The sequence below is a fragment of the Passer montanus genome, unplaced genomic scaffold (assembly GCF_014805655.1).
Source record: "Passer montanus isolate IOZ18808 unplaced genomic scaffold, ASM1480565v1 scaffold129, whole genome shotgun sequence".
Taxonomy (NCBI): domain Eukaryota; kingdom Metazoa; phylum Chordata; class Aves; order Passeriformes; family Passeridae; genus Passer; species Passer montanus.
In genome coordinates this window covers 713,639-727,635 of record NW_024359721.1, presented here as the reverse complement: position 1 = coordinate 727,635, position 13,997 = coordinate 713,639, and the positions used below count along the sequence as shown (strand labels likewise).

Here is a 13,997-nt window from a genome sequence, read left to right as displayed (position 1 = left end):
TGCATGAGATACCTTAGTAATAGGCTATTGAATCCCTTCTCTCTTTAAAATTAATTGCTTTTTGTCTGGAGTAAGGTGACTTTGTATTACATGAGATGTTTTTTCAAACCAAGATGTCATTCAGCAGTATAACAAAAGCGGAAGGAGTGTGATATGAGAGGGATTTCAGAGCAGGGACCAAAGATAAAGTCCTATCTGCAATTAAGTTCATAAAAACTATATTCCTCACCTTTCTTTTTTTTTTTTTTTTTTTTTTTTTTTTTGTAACACAGTTAAGGAAATATCAACTTGGCCCTGCCCAAGGAAAAGAAGTTGCTGAAACTGCCAATCTCTCAAACCTTTCCGGTTGCTAGAGGTTCAGCCCAATGGCCATCTGTTGAGGACAGCACAGTTCAAGGCTAAAGTCATACATCAATTTAGGGGGCTGGTGGGAAAGCTCTGCATGTAACTCCTGTGTCATAAGAAAAAAAAAAAAGGACATGCCAAATGGCCTTAATCATATTTCTGCTATGCAGGCACAGAAACGCCATTCGTGTGATCCATTTCAGTTTCCAAACTCATTTCTAATATGGAATTTTGATGCTGCATGGCTTCAAATCCTGTTGCTTATTATCTACTTACCTTACTGTTACCAAAACATTAAATCTCTTTATTGTATCCATTGCTGAACAGATCATCAGGTTAATGTTCAAGAGAAGCTTATTTTTAATTTATTTTGCTGATCAGAAGCACACATTTTATGTAATACACATGTGACTAATTCCTAAAGACCTCTCATGTTTGACTGCGACTTACAGACTTTAGGGTCATGGATTTGCAGGAACTACCAAAAACTGGCCTACTCAGGCAGTATGTTTCCAGATGCTAAGTTGTGTTAGAATGACATTATATATATAATAATACATTGTTGTTGTTGCTTTTGCATAAAGCTAATTTAATTTAATTAGATAACAAAATCTCGGTACCCAACCGAGATGTTATCTAATCAAAGGAGCAGACTTTACTAGGCAATTTTACTCTATGATCCATAACAGGAAAATGCTAGAAAACTGGGGCTAGACATACATGAGGTACATGTTTGTAGAAGACAAAAAGAGAATAAAGAGGTCTGTTCCTTATCATGTTTGATAGCACATTACACACAAGCATGAGTTTAACCAGAAATTGGTTCTCATGTTACTGTGGTTTCTCTCAAGCTAAGTGTTTTATACCTTATTTAAGATAATTCAATCACAATCTTTATCCAGACAGAGAAGACAGTGCTAGAGGTACTGATAGTGTTTATTTTCCTGGAGTCCTAAAAGATACCAGTGTTTGGGAATGGTTAATAAAAAAATCAACAGATGATTCAATGAAACTGCACTATTTGAAGAGAGAAAGAAAATTAAATCTGAGCATAAATCTTTACAAGCGAAGCATAATTCCTAGTCTGGACACGGGCTGATGGCAAATTTCCAGTGAAATATTTTTGGTTTGTGTTTTGCAATGGAAAAAACTAAAACTTTAATTGAAACCAAACCATTTTGTTTCAGCAATATCTGAAAAAGCCAAATAGAAAGGCATTTAAAACTGTGTAACACCTAATAGACCTGTGGTTGGGCCCCTGACAAAGGTGCAAGGACACCAGCTCAGCAGTCACCTGAGGGTAAAGAAGTTTAATCCTTTTATGTCCTATAAATCTCCAAATCCTACCCTGTCCTTCTTTCTAGCTCAATAATTACATGTGGTTTTTACACAATGAACAGTTCTTGTGGGAGACGCTGGGGTGATTGGTCTGGTTGTAGGGGGGGAAAGCACAATAAGATTGCTCTCACTTTATGTGTTGTCCTGGAGAGCTGTAAATGGTCTTTCATTTATCCTGTCATAAAAATATAAAAAAAAAAAATAATTTTAGACTACTCTATTGGAGCAGAAAATCATCACTTCCCCACCTCTTCAAGATTGTCATTGATATTCCAAAAGGAGGAGAGGGGAATGCTCAAAAAAACCCTGTAGCATCTCATGACTTGTTCCAAACACTGCAGCTTCAGGTTTATTCAAACAATGTCTGTCTGATGTTGCAATTGCTGCAAGAGAAATGCAGTACATCAGCAGTTCATTAGAAGTGACTTAAGACAGGGCTGATTTCTAGCCCAAACATATTCTTTCAAAGCTCCCATCAGAACTGCATGTATTCATCTGAGTGCCACTTTGACTTCAGTAGGCTTTGATTTGTTGTATGAGTTGCCAGCTTCTGTGTGCAGATGTTTTATTGTATTTCCCCCTTCTTCTTCTGGACCATGATTGATGGTGTACATAGTAATTTCCAGGCATGAGCCTTTTTTCTCTGGTTGACCATTCACTAATCACTATTTGCTCATCCCTGTGTTTTGTTAGTAGGCCAGATGAATTTCTTTTTAATGACCTTCTTTCTCTTCATGTCAGAAGTCTCACCACAGATAAATGACAGATACACTCCACATATGTAACAGTGCACAGAACTTATCCAGTATGTTTGCAAAGTTCTGAGAAATTTCATTTTCAGAAGAGTAAATGCATGTATTTCTCTGCCATTCCTAGCATTACACATTATGTGGAGGAAAAAAACTTAAAGGAACTTTCAGAATAAAAAGACTGTTGTGTAACTGATGATTTTGGAGCACCTTGCATCTAAGTTTATAAGGGTTTTCAACTCAATCTAATTCCTTTCACAGCTTCAGTCCTGAGCTTGCAAAGCCCTTAGCAACAGTTAATTTATCTTATTTAAGCATCCCTCTTTGAAGATTTGAGCAAAAAATGGCTGAATATAAAAATGCAATCTGGCATTGTTTTATATTAAAACTTATAAAAATTGCTTAAAAATATAGATATGGCATCACATGCATTCTTATCTGTTCTATTGGTACACCAGCCTACAGAAACAGAGATTGATTAATAGTTAAATCCCTAATGATATGAAATGCCTAGGTGTTCACAGTATTCAGTACCTAGAATGGGGGTTGTTCACGTGCTTTGTGCACACTGTATTTGACTGTTGCCTCCCAGCTTTGTGATCCTCCCTGTGCCATGCACACCCTGTGACTTGGGCAGATGCTGCGTCTCTGAAAAGTAAGCGGTGGAGGAATTGGCAGTATTCATTGAGGTCCATGAAGCAACTTTTAGGGCCACAGGCCATATGAATTCTTTCTTCCTTCTGGTAAAGGAAGATTACACTCATTTGCAAAGTTTTGGTTGGTATTCTGTAGGTCATTTGAATTTCTAAATTTTCCATCTTTAAAGATGCTGCTTTAAAGTTCTGATGGAAAATAAGGGTGATTGGAAGTTTTTGGCATAAGTGACACAGAAGGATCTCATTCTTGTGATCATTCCTGCCTTCACGAACTATGAACAAAAAGGAACTGAATTACTAAATAGACTTGTCACCTAGTTTTGAACTGAAATAACTGACCTCAAATGTCAGTTTTGGACAAGAGAGAGACTAGAAAGAATTTGGGCTGTGTCTATGTTCTGTAAGGCATTTGCAAATCCTAGTATTAGGGAACTTCAAATGTTTTACCTCCTAATGTCTTTCCCCTTGCTTATTTGGCACCTCAGTCCCAATTTTTGTCTGGGTTATGCAAGCACGCATATTTCCAAAGATCTTTCTGTAGGTGTTAAGGCACTTTCTGATGTTTAGCCAGCCCTGAATGCTTCTGAGACAGCTGATCTTCAGTCACCACAGAGGTGGCTCTTCCTGCTTGTGTACTCAGTGCTGGAGCTCTTGGTTGGCTTTCTGCAGTGCAGATGTGGGAAAGGTTCACTAAGATGTTGGATGCAGTGGAGACATTCTTTTACATAAATACAGGTGGACAGTGTGGGAAATACTGAAATGACATTGTTGCAGAGATTTCAGAAAATTTAATATTAATTTAAAAATAGTGGGATTTCATAGAATCACACAATAGAATGGTTTGGGTTGGAAGGAGCCTTAAAGATCACATAGTTCCAACCCCTCTGCCACTGGGTTTACTTCCATTAGACTAGTTTATTCAAATCCCTATCAAACCTGGCCCTGAAAACTTGCAGGAATGGAGCATCCATAACCTCTCTGGGCAACCTCTTTCAGTACCTGACTACTCTCGCAGGGAAGAATTTCTTCCTAACATATAAGTATGCTCTCTTTCAGTTCAAAGCCACTACCCCTTCACTACTTAAAATCTGGAAAATTGCAGGTGTTTCTTTTAGCATCGCACCATTTGATTCTGTCTACTTATTCTGAATAAGAGAGAATATGAACTGGAATAGGTGTTAATAGTGTGCCTTTGTGTGAAAGGAGGTCAGACGCATCCCAGGCTGAGCTGGTGGGAGCGTAGCCACCGAGGTGAAGGAAGCAAGTGCAGTGATGCTCACCATGATGGTGAGATGGGATAGAGCATGTGCTATATGAGGAAAGGAATGGCATTTTTTCACCAAAGATAAGAAGGAAAATCTTATCAGGGCCATTCCAACTAAAATTATTACTCTGAGATTCTGTCAAGCTCACTATTTATACTTCCTTTTTTTTATTATTACAAAGGAAAACAATATATTATAATAATATTGTATGTTACAATATTACCATATAGTAGCCTTATATATATACTATATAAATATATATTCCTTTCATTCCAGGAAGATCTTTCCTCCTTTTGTGAACAGAAGGTGATTTTATTCCCTTAGAAAACATGAAACTGAGTCAAATTGCAGGTGCTAATGGGATGCCAATGGGCTCTTCCTGCAGCACTAGATCTGAAGTCGGGGGCATCTTTGCACCCCACAAGAGAGAGGGATTCCAGCTTCCCTGTGCACCTCTCCCAGGCAGGCTGAACAGTGGTTGCACTGGGTGTTTCCTTAGCTGCAGCTCTGCCTGACTGTATTGTACAAAAAAGGATGAGTACCTGACCTACAGTAAATCCAAGTCTTCACCTGGATTAGGTTTCAGAGGATTTGGCAGTAGTAAATCTTTATTTAATAATTCAATGCCTATTTCTCCTTTAAATTTGAATAGTGTAAATCTGAAGTAGCTACATCTCCCCAAGTAAAATATTTTTATTCAATTTCCTTTTTACTTTCTTCCTTTTTAAAAGGAAAAATAACTGAATCCTGAATGTTTCAATCTGAACTCTACAAATACTGCTTTGGTCTCTAAGTCAATGAACTTTATGACAACATTCCTTGTAAAGGTTAAAGCCTTTCCAGACAAGTGATTAACAACTGTGATAAGCCCTTCCATGAGACATGAGTTTTGCAGCCTGTTGTGTGGTATCCCTGTCTGAGTCTATAATTGTCTAAATATAAAGAGATAAAAGGGAAAGGGATTGCCAAACTGCACTGTATAAGGTAAAGCAAGTCAGAGGGAAATAGTTTATAATTTTTCTTCTTCCTTTTACGTTGCTGGCTTGCTCTTATCTTTAGCCAGAAGATGCTAACATCATTTCCTCTCTGTAAATTGGCTTGCACATGATACAAAAACACAACATGAACTTTATTTTCTAGCTTAATAGAAGTTCTGATGCTTCAGTGTTTGGATATTCAAGAATCCTGATTTAATCTCAGAACTGTTAAAAAATTATTTTACCAAGCCAGTGAGTATGCATATTGCCTTAGTGAGCCTTCCTTTTTAACTAAGCAGCAATATTTAAATGAAAATTTGGATTTAATTAGATCAACCAATGTTTGCAAAGTGATAATAACAGGACTTTTTTTGAACTAGCATGTCTGCTTCTTTCCAGTCCTCTTTGAAATGGAAGTGTGATTGGCCCATCGGTTTTAAAAAAAACTGTGACTATTGAAGCAGATTCAGAAAGCAGTTGTTCCTCTCTTCAATAGTAAATGAGTACCAGGAAAAAATTCCACAAACAGTCTTAAAAGTTTTCATTAAGTTTTTAACAGTGATTCGGCTAATTAGTTATTCACCTGCTTGTGAATGAAATATGAAACTTGTTTCTATTGCCCCCATTGCTGTGCCATCTGGTGAATCATGTGAAATAAAATGATAGTGACAAGTTTTCATTAAGTTTTTAACAGTGATTCGGCTAATTAGTTATTCACCTGCTTGTGAATGAAATATGAAACTTGTTTCTATTGCCCCCATTGCTGTGCCATCTGGTGAATCGTGTGAAATAAAATGATATGGTAATACCATAAAATGAATCATGGTAAAAAGTCCCATGACTTCACAAAAGGAAGCAAGAAAATCAGTGAATTGCTGCTGGGTTTTTGTTTTGTATAGCAATCTTTCAATTTTGAGATTTAGTTATTTTATTTGCAATCTAGCTGTATACTTAATTGAAAAGGTATGTCATGCAAACACATTTTAGAACTCATAGAAAACTGTGAGGATCTCTCATTTGGCAGTCAAATAGTTACTCACAAATGGGAACTTCAGGCCCACAGGTGGTCACAAAGGGAACATTTAACAGATTGGACATCATATGGGAGGCTACATTAAAAAAAATTCCCTGTGCTTTACATGGGTCCTGCCACCAGATATCTCTGAACAAACCTTTCAGAGACTGTTTGGTGCCACAACAGATAATTAGAGCTGATTTTAATGTGAGTATGTGAGGCTCTGGACTGTTTTTGTGTCTGGGTATGACAGGCTATCGGACGTCTCGGAGTGCCTTTGGCTGGCTGAAGTCTTCAGTTTCCTAGGGGGAGTGAAGCTGTGCAATGATTGCCTGCTCCTGTCAAGAAGCACTGTTAGTGCAGTTTAGAAAGGCACTGTAGGATGAGCACAAAGATTGTGTGGGTCATGGGTAGTTAGGTAAGTCCTCAGTATAGGCATTGTACAGCTTAATCTAGGACTGCAGTGTTTTACTTTTGTCCTTGCCTAAAGTGTCCAGAGCAGCAGACAGGCTTAAAAGTGCCCACAGGAGTCCCAAATACCATTTTCTATTAAGCAGAATTAAGCATTGTTTTAAAGGTAGATTTTCTGAAAGCTAATATTTGTGCTGGTGCAAGAAGAAAACAGCCATGGTATGCACCTTCAGTGGAAAGCACATGCACTTCCAGGGCTGATTAAATCTTTTGTGAGGAGCTGGATAAGCCCTGAAAATTTGCAGATTCATGAACTGAATTTACAGTGTCCTTCTAAGACCTAAATGGCAAGCAAAACATAGTTTTCCTAATCACTCCTTTTCTCCAGGACTGCTTCTAAGTGGCATTTATTCCTTAAAAAACCATCTATTAGCTTGTTAAGCACAGAAGATAAGAGGAAGCTGCAAATAGCACCTGAAATCAGCTGGCTTGAGCCTTGGTCTGGTGCAAATGCAGCAGGCTACCCTGGGGCTTCACAGGGTTTGCAGTGTGGCAGGTGCAGAAGGACCAGCTCCTTTTTGCAGCAGCTGCCATGGCCAGCAGGCAACAATCTGAGCAAAGGTACTGCCAAAGGTTCTTCTTCCTGGAAGAAAAAGATTTGCAAAAACAGACTTAGGCTTGGTGTGTCTCCCACTGACTGGAGACATATGGGAACTTTGCCGAACTTTGCTGTGCAGCACTTTCATGAGAATTCATCCCATTGTCACCACATGACTGAGACTTGAAGCTTTAAGAACCATGAAAAGTAATATATAAGCTTTTATTTTTAAGGAAAAAAGCTCCTAATCATATTAGTAGGTAGTATGTAAACGGTTATCTGGGAAGTATCTTAATTTTAGAATAATTTATAGTAATCTGGTATAGTAATCTGGTATAACTCCTATTTACAAAGTAACTTTACAAAACAAGTGGAGACTTTTTGGAAATTCTTTCAGTGTGTTTAGTAAACAATTGAACTTGATTCCTAAGAGAAATGTCACTGCAGACTGGCAACACCGTGGTATTGGCCAGACAGGCAAATACATGGATGTACAATGCAAATGTGGGGAAGTGATTTTTCTGTGTTATCAGGTTTCAATTTCCTATGGTTTGACTACCCCATGTATCTATGAAGTATCACTGCAGCAGTATAACTGCAAATTAGACTAATCAAGAGTCTTAATAGACCTGGTCAGTTTTATTACTGGGATTTCCTGGCTGCCAGCCCTAAAATTCAACAATTTGACAACAAATAAAGCCTGAGAAAAGTGTAGATTCAACAGCAGATTACTTTGCATTGCTAGTAGTGCCATTGTAGGCATTAAGCTCAATTCTGCATGAGTGGGTGAACCCCAAGAAACTAGGGAAATAGCTGGGACCACTGTTGACACTGAACTGTGTGTTAACAACAGCAAGCTGCATTTTAGCTCATTACCTTCAAGTGCACTCCAGTACATCTATACATGCTCCAGTACATCCCAGCAGCTTACGTCTATGCCTGTTGCACTTGCAGTCTTTTTTAGAATATAGACACAGTCACTGCCTTGCAACCATGTGTACATCTATGAAATTATTATTAATGATTTTTGGCCTCTTATGAGAGTTGTGTTGAGAGGACTTGAAAAAAATTGGTAAATGGGAATTAGTCAATATTGACAGAAACTGTATAATAATCCATTATTTAGATTGAAAGTATAGCAAATTTGAACCTGTATCAATTCCCCCAGTAAAAGCCCTCTCAACATGCAGAGCCTTGCCTATTAAAAAATCCTCTCCTCTATTAAAGAGTTGGTTTTTCACATACCTGATCATGCCAAGTAATCATACTTGATCATTCCTAAAAATTCTTACTCGGCTCTTTTAGTCAAATGATCCTCTCTGGAAATGGGAGCTCTGAGGTGAAATAGGGTTTGGCCAGATCCGTTTACCAATGTCTTTGAAGAACACTCACTCCTAAGGATGTACAAAAACCTGAATTTGAAAACTTGCAGGCAGAATGCTCAGTTCCAGTAAATCACACATTTTGTGACAGGGTAGGATAGTTGGATATTAAACACATTTCCTCCCAAGTTGTGTTTAATAGTGAAGATCAATCTATTTAATAATTTAGGGATTAAACAGTAGCATTACAAGAAGAGAAGAAAGCATAAGGAGGAAATCATCCCATCATACAGCATTTTGACAGGATTAAAGTCTTAGAGCAGAGGGAGGAAATACATGTGTTGAGAAATAACGAACTATATGCTTTGTTAGCTCAGTGGGTTCTGTGTACATCAAGCTTTGGGCAGCAATGTTGGGAATTTGCAGAGGTGGGATGTTCACCTTTCTGTTACTTGTGGCAGTATTAAACTTTTGTTTGCATTCCTTGACTACTGGGGATTCCCTAGAAGAGTACTGTCCAGTGAATGAAATTCTCAGCCAGCTGTTTACCTTCCATTATTTCAGTGCTGTCACAGCTTAATCTCTTCTGTTTGTGTGTTACTACCAGATGTGGACTGCTGGGCTTGCCTCTTGCCCAATGTTATTTCCCACATCTGGGAATGCTGTGGTTTGGAGAATGACAAGTCACACTCTTTTCTTCCAGTTTCGCTTGGTGGTAAAGACAGCCCTGAAGCTGCTGCTGGTGTTTGTGGAGTACACAGAATCCAACGCACCACTTTTGATCCAGGCGGTATCGACCGTGGATGAAAAGAGAGGTGAGTAGTCTTACCAGGGGGTTGCAGCATCCCAGCACCGCTGAGATCAAGGTAGCATTTCATCACTGCTTTCAGTGGTCCTAGAGTTGCTGTCATTGATGCCTGCTTTGTCCAGCATACCCTTCATTTCTTAAAAGCCTTTTTGTAAGTATTTCTATCATCTGAGGTTATTTGAAGAATTAATTATAATGGGAAAGTGAAGAGTGAAAACTGAGGAACTCCATTACCTCCTGGGGTACCAGAGTCATTGCCCTTTCCCTGCATCCATATGCTAAGTAAGCCCCATCCCCACTCTATCTTCTGACTCAGAGGCTCCTTTGGGCAAGAACATCTTTCCACTTCCTTCTGGGAAGCAGCAGTCTGATTTAGAAGAGAAAATATCTAATCAGTGTAATCCCTTTGAAGAGAAAGATGAGGTCAGTAATAGTACAGGCTTTATAGAAAAAGCAAAACCATCTGTTGTTACATTAAAATAAAGCCCTTGAGCAGATATTATACTATGAAATCTGTTGCCCTTCAGGCTCATGAAAGATACTTGAATATGTATACTGTATTTTTTACGAATAAATAGAACAAAAATGGTTCTTTCTTGTTCTTCCCACAAAGCCATCACTAAGCTCCTGGGGCATTCTCTCTTGATGCAAAACATTCCTTTTCCTCAAGGAGAGTTTTTGAGGTTAGGAGATCCATTGTTGTGGTCTCAAACATGGAGGTTGAAAGTGAGCTTCCCTCTGTGGAGCAATTGCCTCCATACTCAACTTGTCTGAGAGACTTGATATGGTAAAAGTGAAGCAAGAAGATTCTGGGGGCTGGGGAGAAAGGTGGTGCCAGAAACAGGAAAAAGGAGACAGATTTTGCTTTCAGTTATCAGAATGGGTTGAAAAGAAAAAACCCAAATTATCTCTTACAGCATGGAAGCAGGCAGGGGCAATTCAAAACAGCAAATTCTGCAGGTTGGCTTTCTGTTTTGAATTAAAAGCAGTAAACCTTACAATGCCATAAGCATAAATATGATTATAATATTCATGTACCTGTGAGCACTATGACTCCTTTTTTCAGTCATTCTTAATATTTCATCAGCTTTCTGAACTCACTGGTATTCTCAATGAATTCAAAATGCCCTATATCTGCAACATGCAAGTAAAGTCATTAAAGAAAAAGGAGAAACAAAGTATTCCCTTCTCTATCTGTAGAGCACTCTTAGGCAATCATTTACATGCCCCAAGTTAATAAAACAACTTAAGTAGCAACACAAGACTTGAAAAAACTGATGCATGTAGCTGGATGAGCATATGTTAAGAGCATAATGAGAGGTTTTACAGGAATTCTCAGACCTGTGCTTTGGTAGATTATTTTATGAACTCTTGCAAATACCTTAGCCCAAATACTGAGGTTTTCCTTCTTCCTATTTTTTTAAAATTATTTTCACTAAGCAGTTGTACTTAGTTCCTTTAGAGATTTTTTTTTTCTGGTTTTATATTTAGTTCCCTTTTTAGGTCATCATTATAATAGAGTCACAGAGTAATCTTGGTTGGAAAAGACTTTTAAGACCATTGAGTCAAGCCATTAACACAGCACTGCCAAATTCATCATTAAACCATGTCCCTCGGTGCTACATCTGCATGTCTTTTAAATACCTCTGGAGATGGTGACTCCACCACTTCCCTGGGAAGACTGTTCCAAAACCTGATAACCCTTTTGGTGATAAGAACTCTTCCTAATATCCAGCTAAACCTCCCTTGATGCAAGCTGGGGTAATTTCCTCTCACCCTGTCATTTGTTAACCAAAAAAGAGGGCAGTCCCCACCTGTCTACAGCTTCCTTTGAGGAGTTGTAGAGAGAAGTAAGGTTCCTTTGAGCCTCCTTTTCTCCAGGCTAAAGAACCCCAGCTCCTTCAGTCACTCCTCATAAAGATTGTGCTCCAGACCTTCACCATCTTCATTGTCCCTCTCTGGACGGGCTCCAGCACCTCAATGTCTTTTTTGCAGTGAGAGGCCCAAAACCAAACACAGGATTCAAGATGAGGCCTCACCACTGCCAAGTACAAAGAGAAAATAACTTCCCTGGTGCTGCTGTCCCCACTATCCCTGATACAGGCTAGGATGCCATTGGCCTTCTTGGCCACCTGGGCACATGCTGGCTCGTGCTCAGCTGCTGTTGACCAGCACCCCCAGGTCCTTTTCTGACACGCTGCTTTGCAGCTGCTCTGTCCCCAGCACAGCACAGGGCTTTGTGACCCAGGTACCAGGACCTTGTTGATTGTCATACAACTGGCCTCGTCCTATTGATCCTTCCAGTCCAGATTCCTCTGAAGAGATTTTTTGCCTTTCAGCAGATCAACATTCCCATCTAACTTGGTGTCACCTGCAAACTGACTGACGCTGCCCTCAGTCCCCTCATGCCAGTTATTGATAATGATGTTAAACAGGAGTGGTTCCAACACTGAGCCCTGGGGAACCCTAAGAGTGATCATCTGCCAGCTGAACTGAACTCCGGGCACTACCACTCTCTAGGCCAACCATCCAGTCAGTTTTCTACCCAGTGAACAGTGCACCTACCCCATGAACAGCCAGTTTGTCCAGAAGAATGCTGTGGGATACAATGGCAAAGCCCTTCATTTTTAGATGTGGATATACTATGTTTTAATTTATAATTTTAAATGAGTGGCCTATAAATGAGAAGTACCTGTCTTTAATGACTGATGAAACAAAACAGAAAAATAGAAAAAAGGAGTATGCCTTTTCTTGAGCCATTGTCATAAATCTTGCAGGTATGTAATTAAGTTCAGCACTGCTTTGATAAAAGTTTGATGTTTCATGTACATACAAGGTGATGAGATATGACATAATTCTTCAACATGTGTAGCACACATGATTAACTTACAGAACCCCATATTAACTCATTCTGGTTTCAAAGCGCTCCCAGCTGTGGTTTCTATGTGTGAATACATCCATATGCAAACTGGAGTGCAGAGACCATGGAAGTACCGGCTTTACTCTGAGGTGCAAGCACAGCATGAATGAATAACTGCATGGCCCTATCATGTAGGAATTAGCTTCTACTTGCACTTCCACTTAGTTCCTCCCTTCTCCCACGCTTTTTTTTTCAGAAGTCCAGAGGAATTTGGTCTCTTTTCAGTTTAAGCATACTGGATTGCAAAGGCTCTGGGAAATGGAGCTGGCATTGCACTCTGCTGTCTGGGTCTTCTTTATCACAATCATATTTTACGACAGAGATTAAAGCCAAATAGCCAACATTATCTGTTATTTGCTTTTTCTGCAATTTCATTCATAGTTAGATTTCACTAAATTAACTCACACACTGTAGGTACGATGGAAAGATCCATTCAAATATAAATAGCCAGAAGTATGAGATGTCAAGGTCTTTACAAAAGTATCACTACCTTTCCAGCCTATAGCTGCTGGAGACAGACACTTTCTAAGCTGGTGGCAGTTCTCATGCAAGGTTCTGCCCTTGTGCATGATATTTCATGCTTTATACAAACTGTGCAGCTGTGTTGTAATTTTAGTGTCAAGGTTTTGTGTATGACATGAACAAAAGCATTCAAATAAATATGTAAAAACATTTAAAGAGAAAACTGATAAAAGACTGGGACTTAAAACAGTGGGCAATGTCATTCAGAAAATAGACTGTATTAGTTTTATATTTGCTGTATTGTTGCAGCCTCAATGTTCTTTGTCTGTACACCGTGCATGGTTATTCATAACACTGCAAGTAGCATCAGAGACTGCAGCCTCCCAGTCAGAAGGGCTGTGATAAAGAGCTCTTCCAAGTGACAAGCCTCTAAAGGGCAATCAAGCAGTTCTCATTTTACCCATTAGGAGGCAGGAAAACACGCAAAACTCAGTCTCTGTTGCTTCTCTTCACTGAGCCTGTTTCATCACTCCCACTGATTTTCCCACAAAGTCTTTTATTAAAGTCATAACTTTATGGAAACATCCTCATCTGTTCCCAGAAAAATCAGTGGGATGCTATATCATCAATCTTCTATATCATCATTTTTCTACATCAGGATCTGGTGAAGGAAGAAATTCACCCATTCCCTAAGAAGAATCAAGAGGAGACAGTACTATCAATGACTTTGGAAGAGCTACTCCAATATGTACAAGATGAAACCTTTATTTTCAAATGCAATTTTCCTCATTATAATCTTAATCTGCACAGGTCTCTTTTCACTTTAAGCATGCTGGACTGCACAGGCTCTCAAAGGGGAAGCTCTGAAAGGGGGAGCTGAGCTGGATGTGTATATGTCCCATGCTGTACGGATCATAGGTTGGAAACTACAGATTCTTATTATATATATTCAAGGACAGCAAAGCACTAAGCTCATAGTGTAACTTCCACAGCAGCACTGCCTTATCCTGGGTGGGTAGTAGATGGCCTTACAGCTATTTCCATGTTCACTTCTTGGCTGTTCAGATTGAGATCAAAATGGGGAAAATAGCATTTGAAAGAAAGGTTTAAGAACGGTTTAACCTAGTACAA

At 39.1% G+C, this 13,997-nt stretch overlaps 1 protein-coding gene across 11 annotated transcripts in view; it reads left to right on the top strand.

Annotated features, from left to right (window-relative positions):
• The window catches only part of FHOD3 (formin homology 2 domain containing 3), a 372,220-nt gene that overhangs the window by 239,007 nt on the left and 119,216 nt on the right, over window positions 1-13,997 (top strand). For all 11 annotated transcript variants that reach the window (XM_039698711.1, XM_039698710.1, XM_039698704.1 and 8 more), the window contains exon 7: window positions 9,380-9,491. In XM_039698711.1, the coding sequence (XP_039554645.1) occupies window positions 9,380-9,491 (112 nt within the window). The remainder of the gene's footprint in view (window positions 1-9,379; window positions 9,492-13,997) is intronic.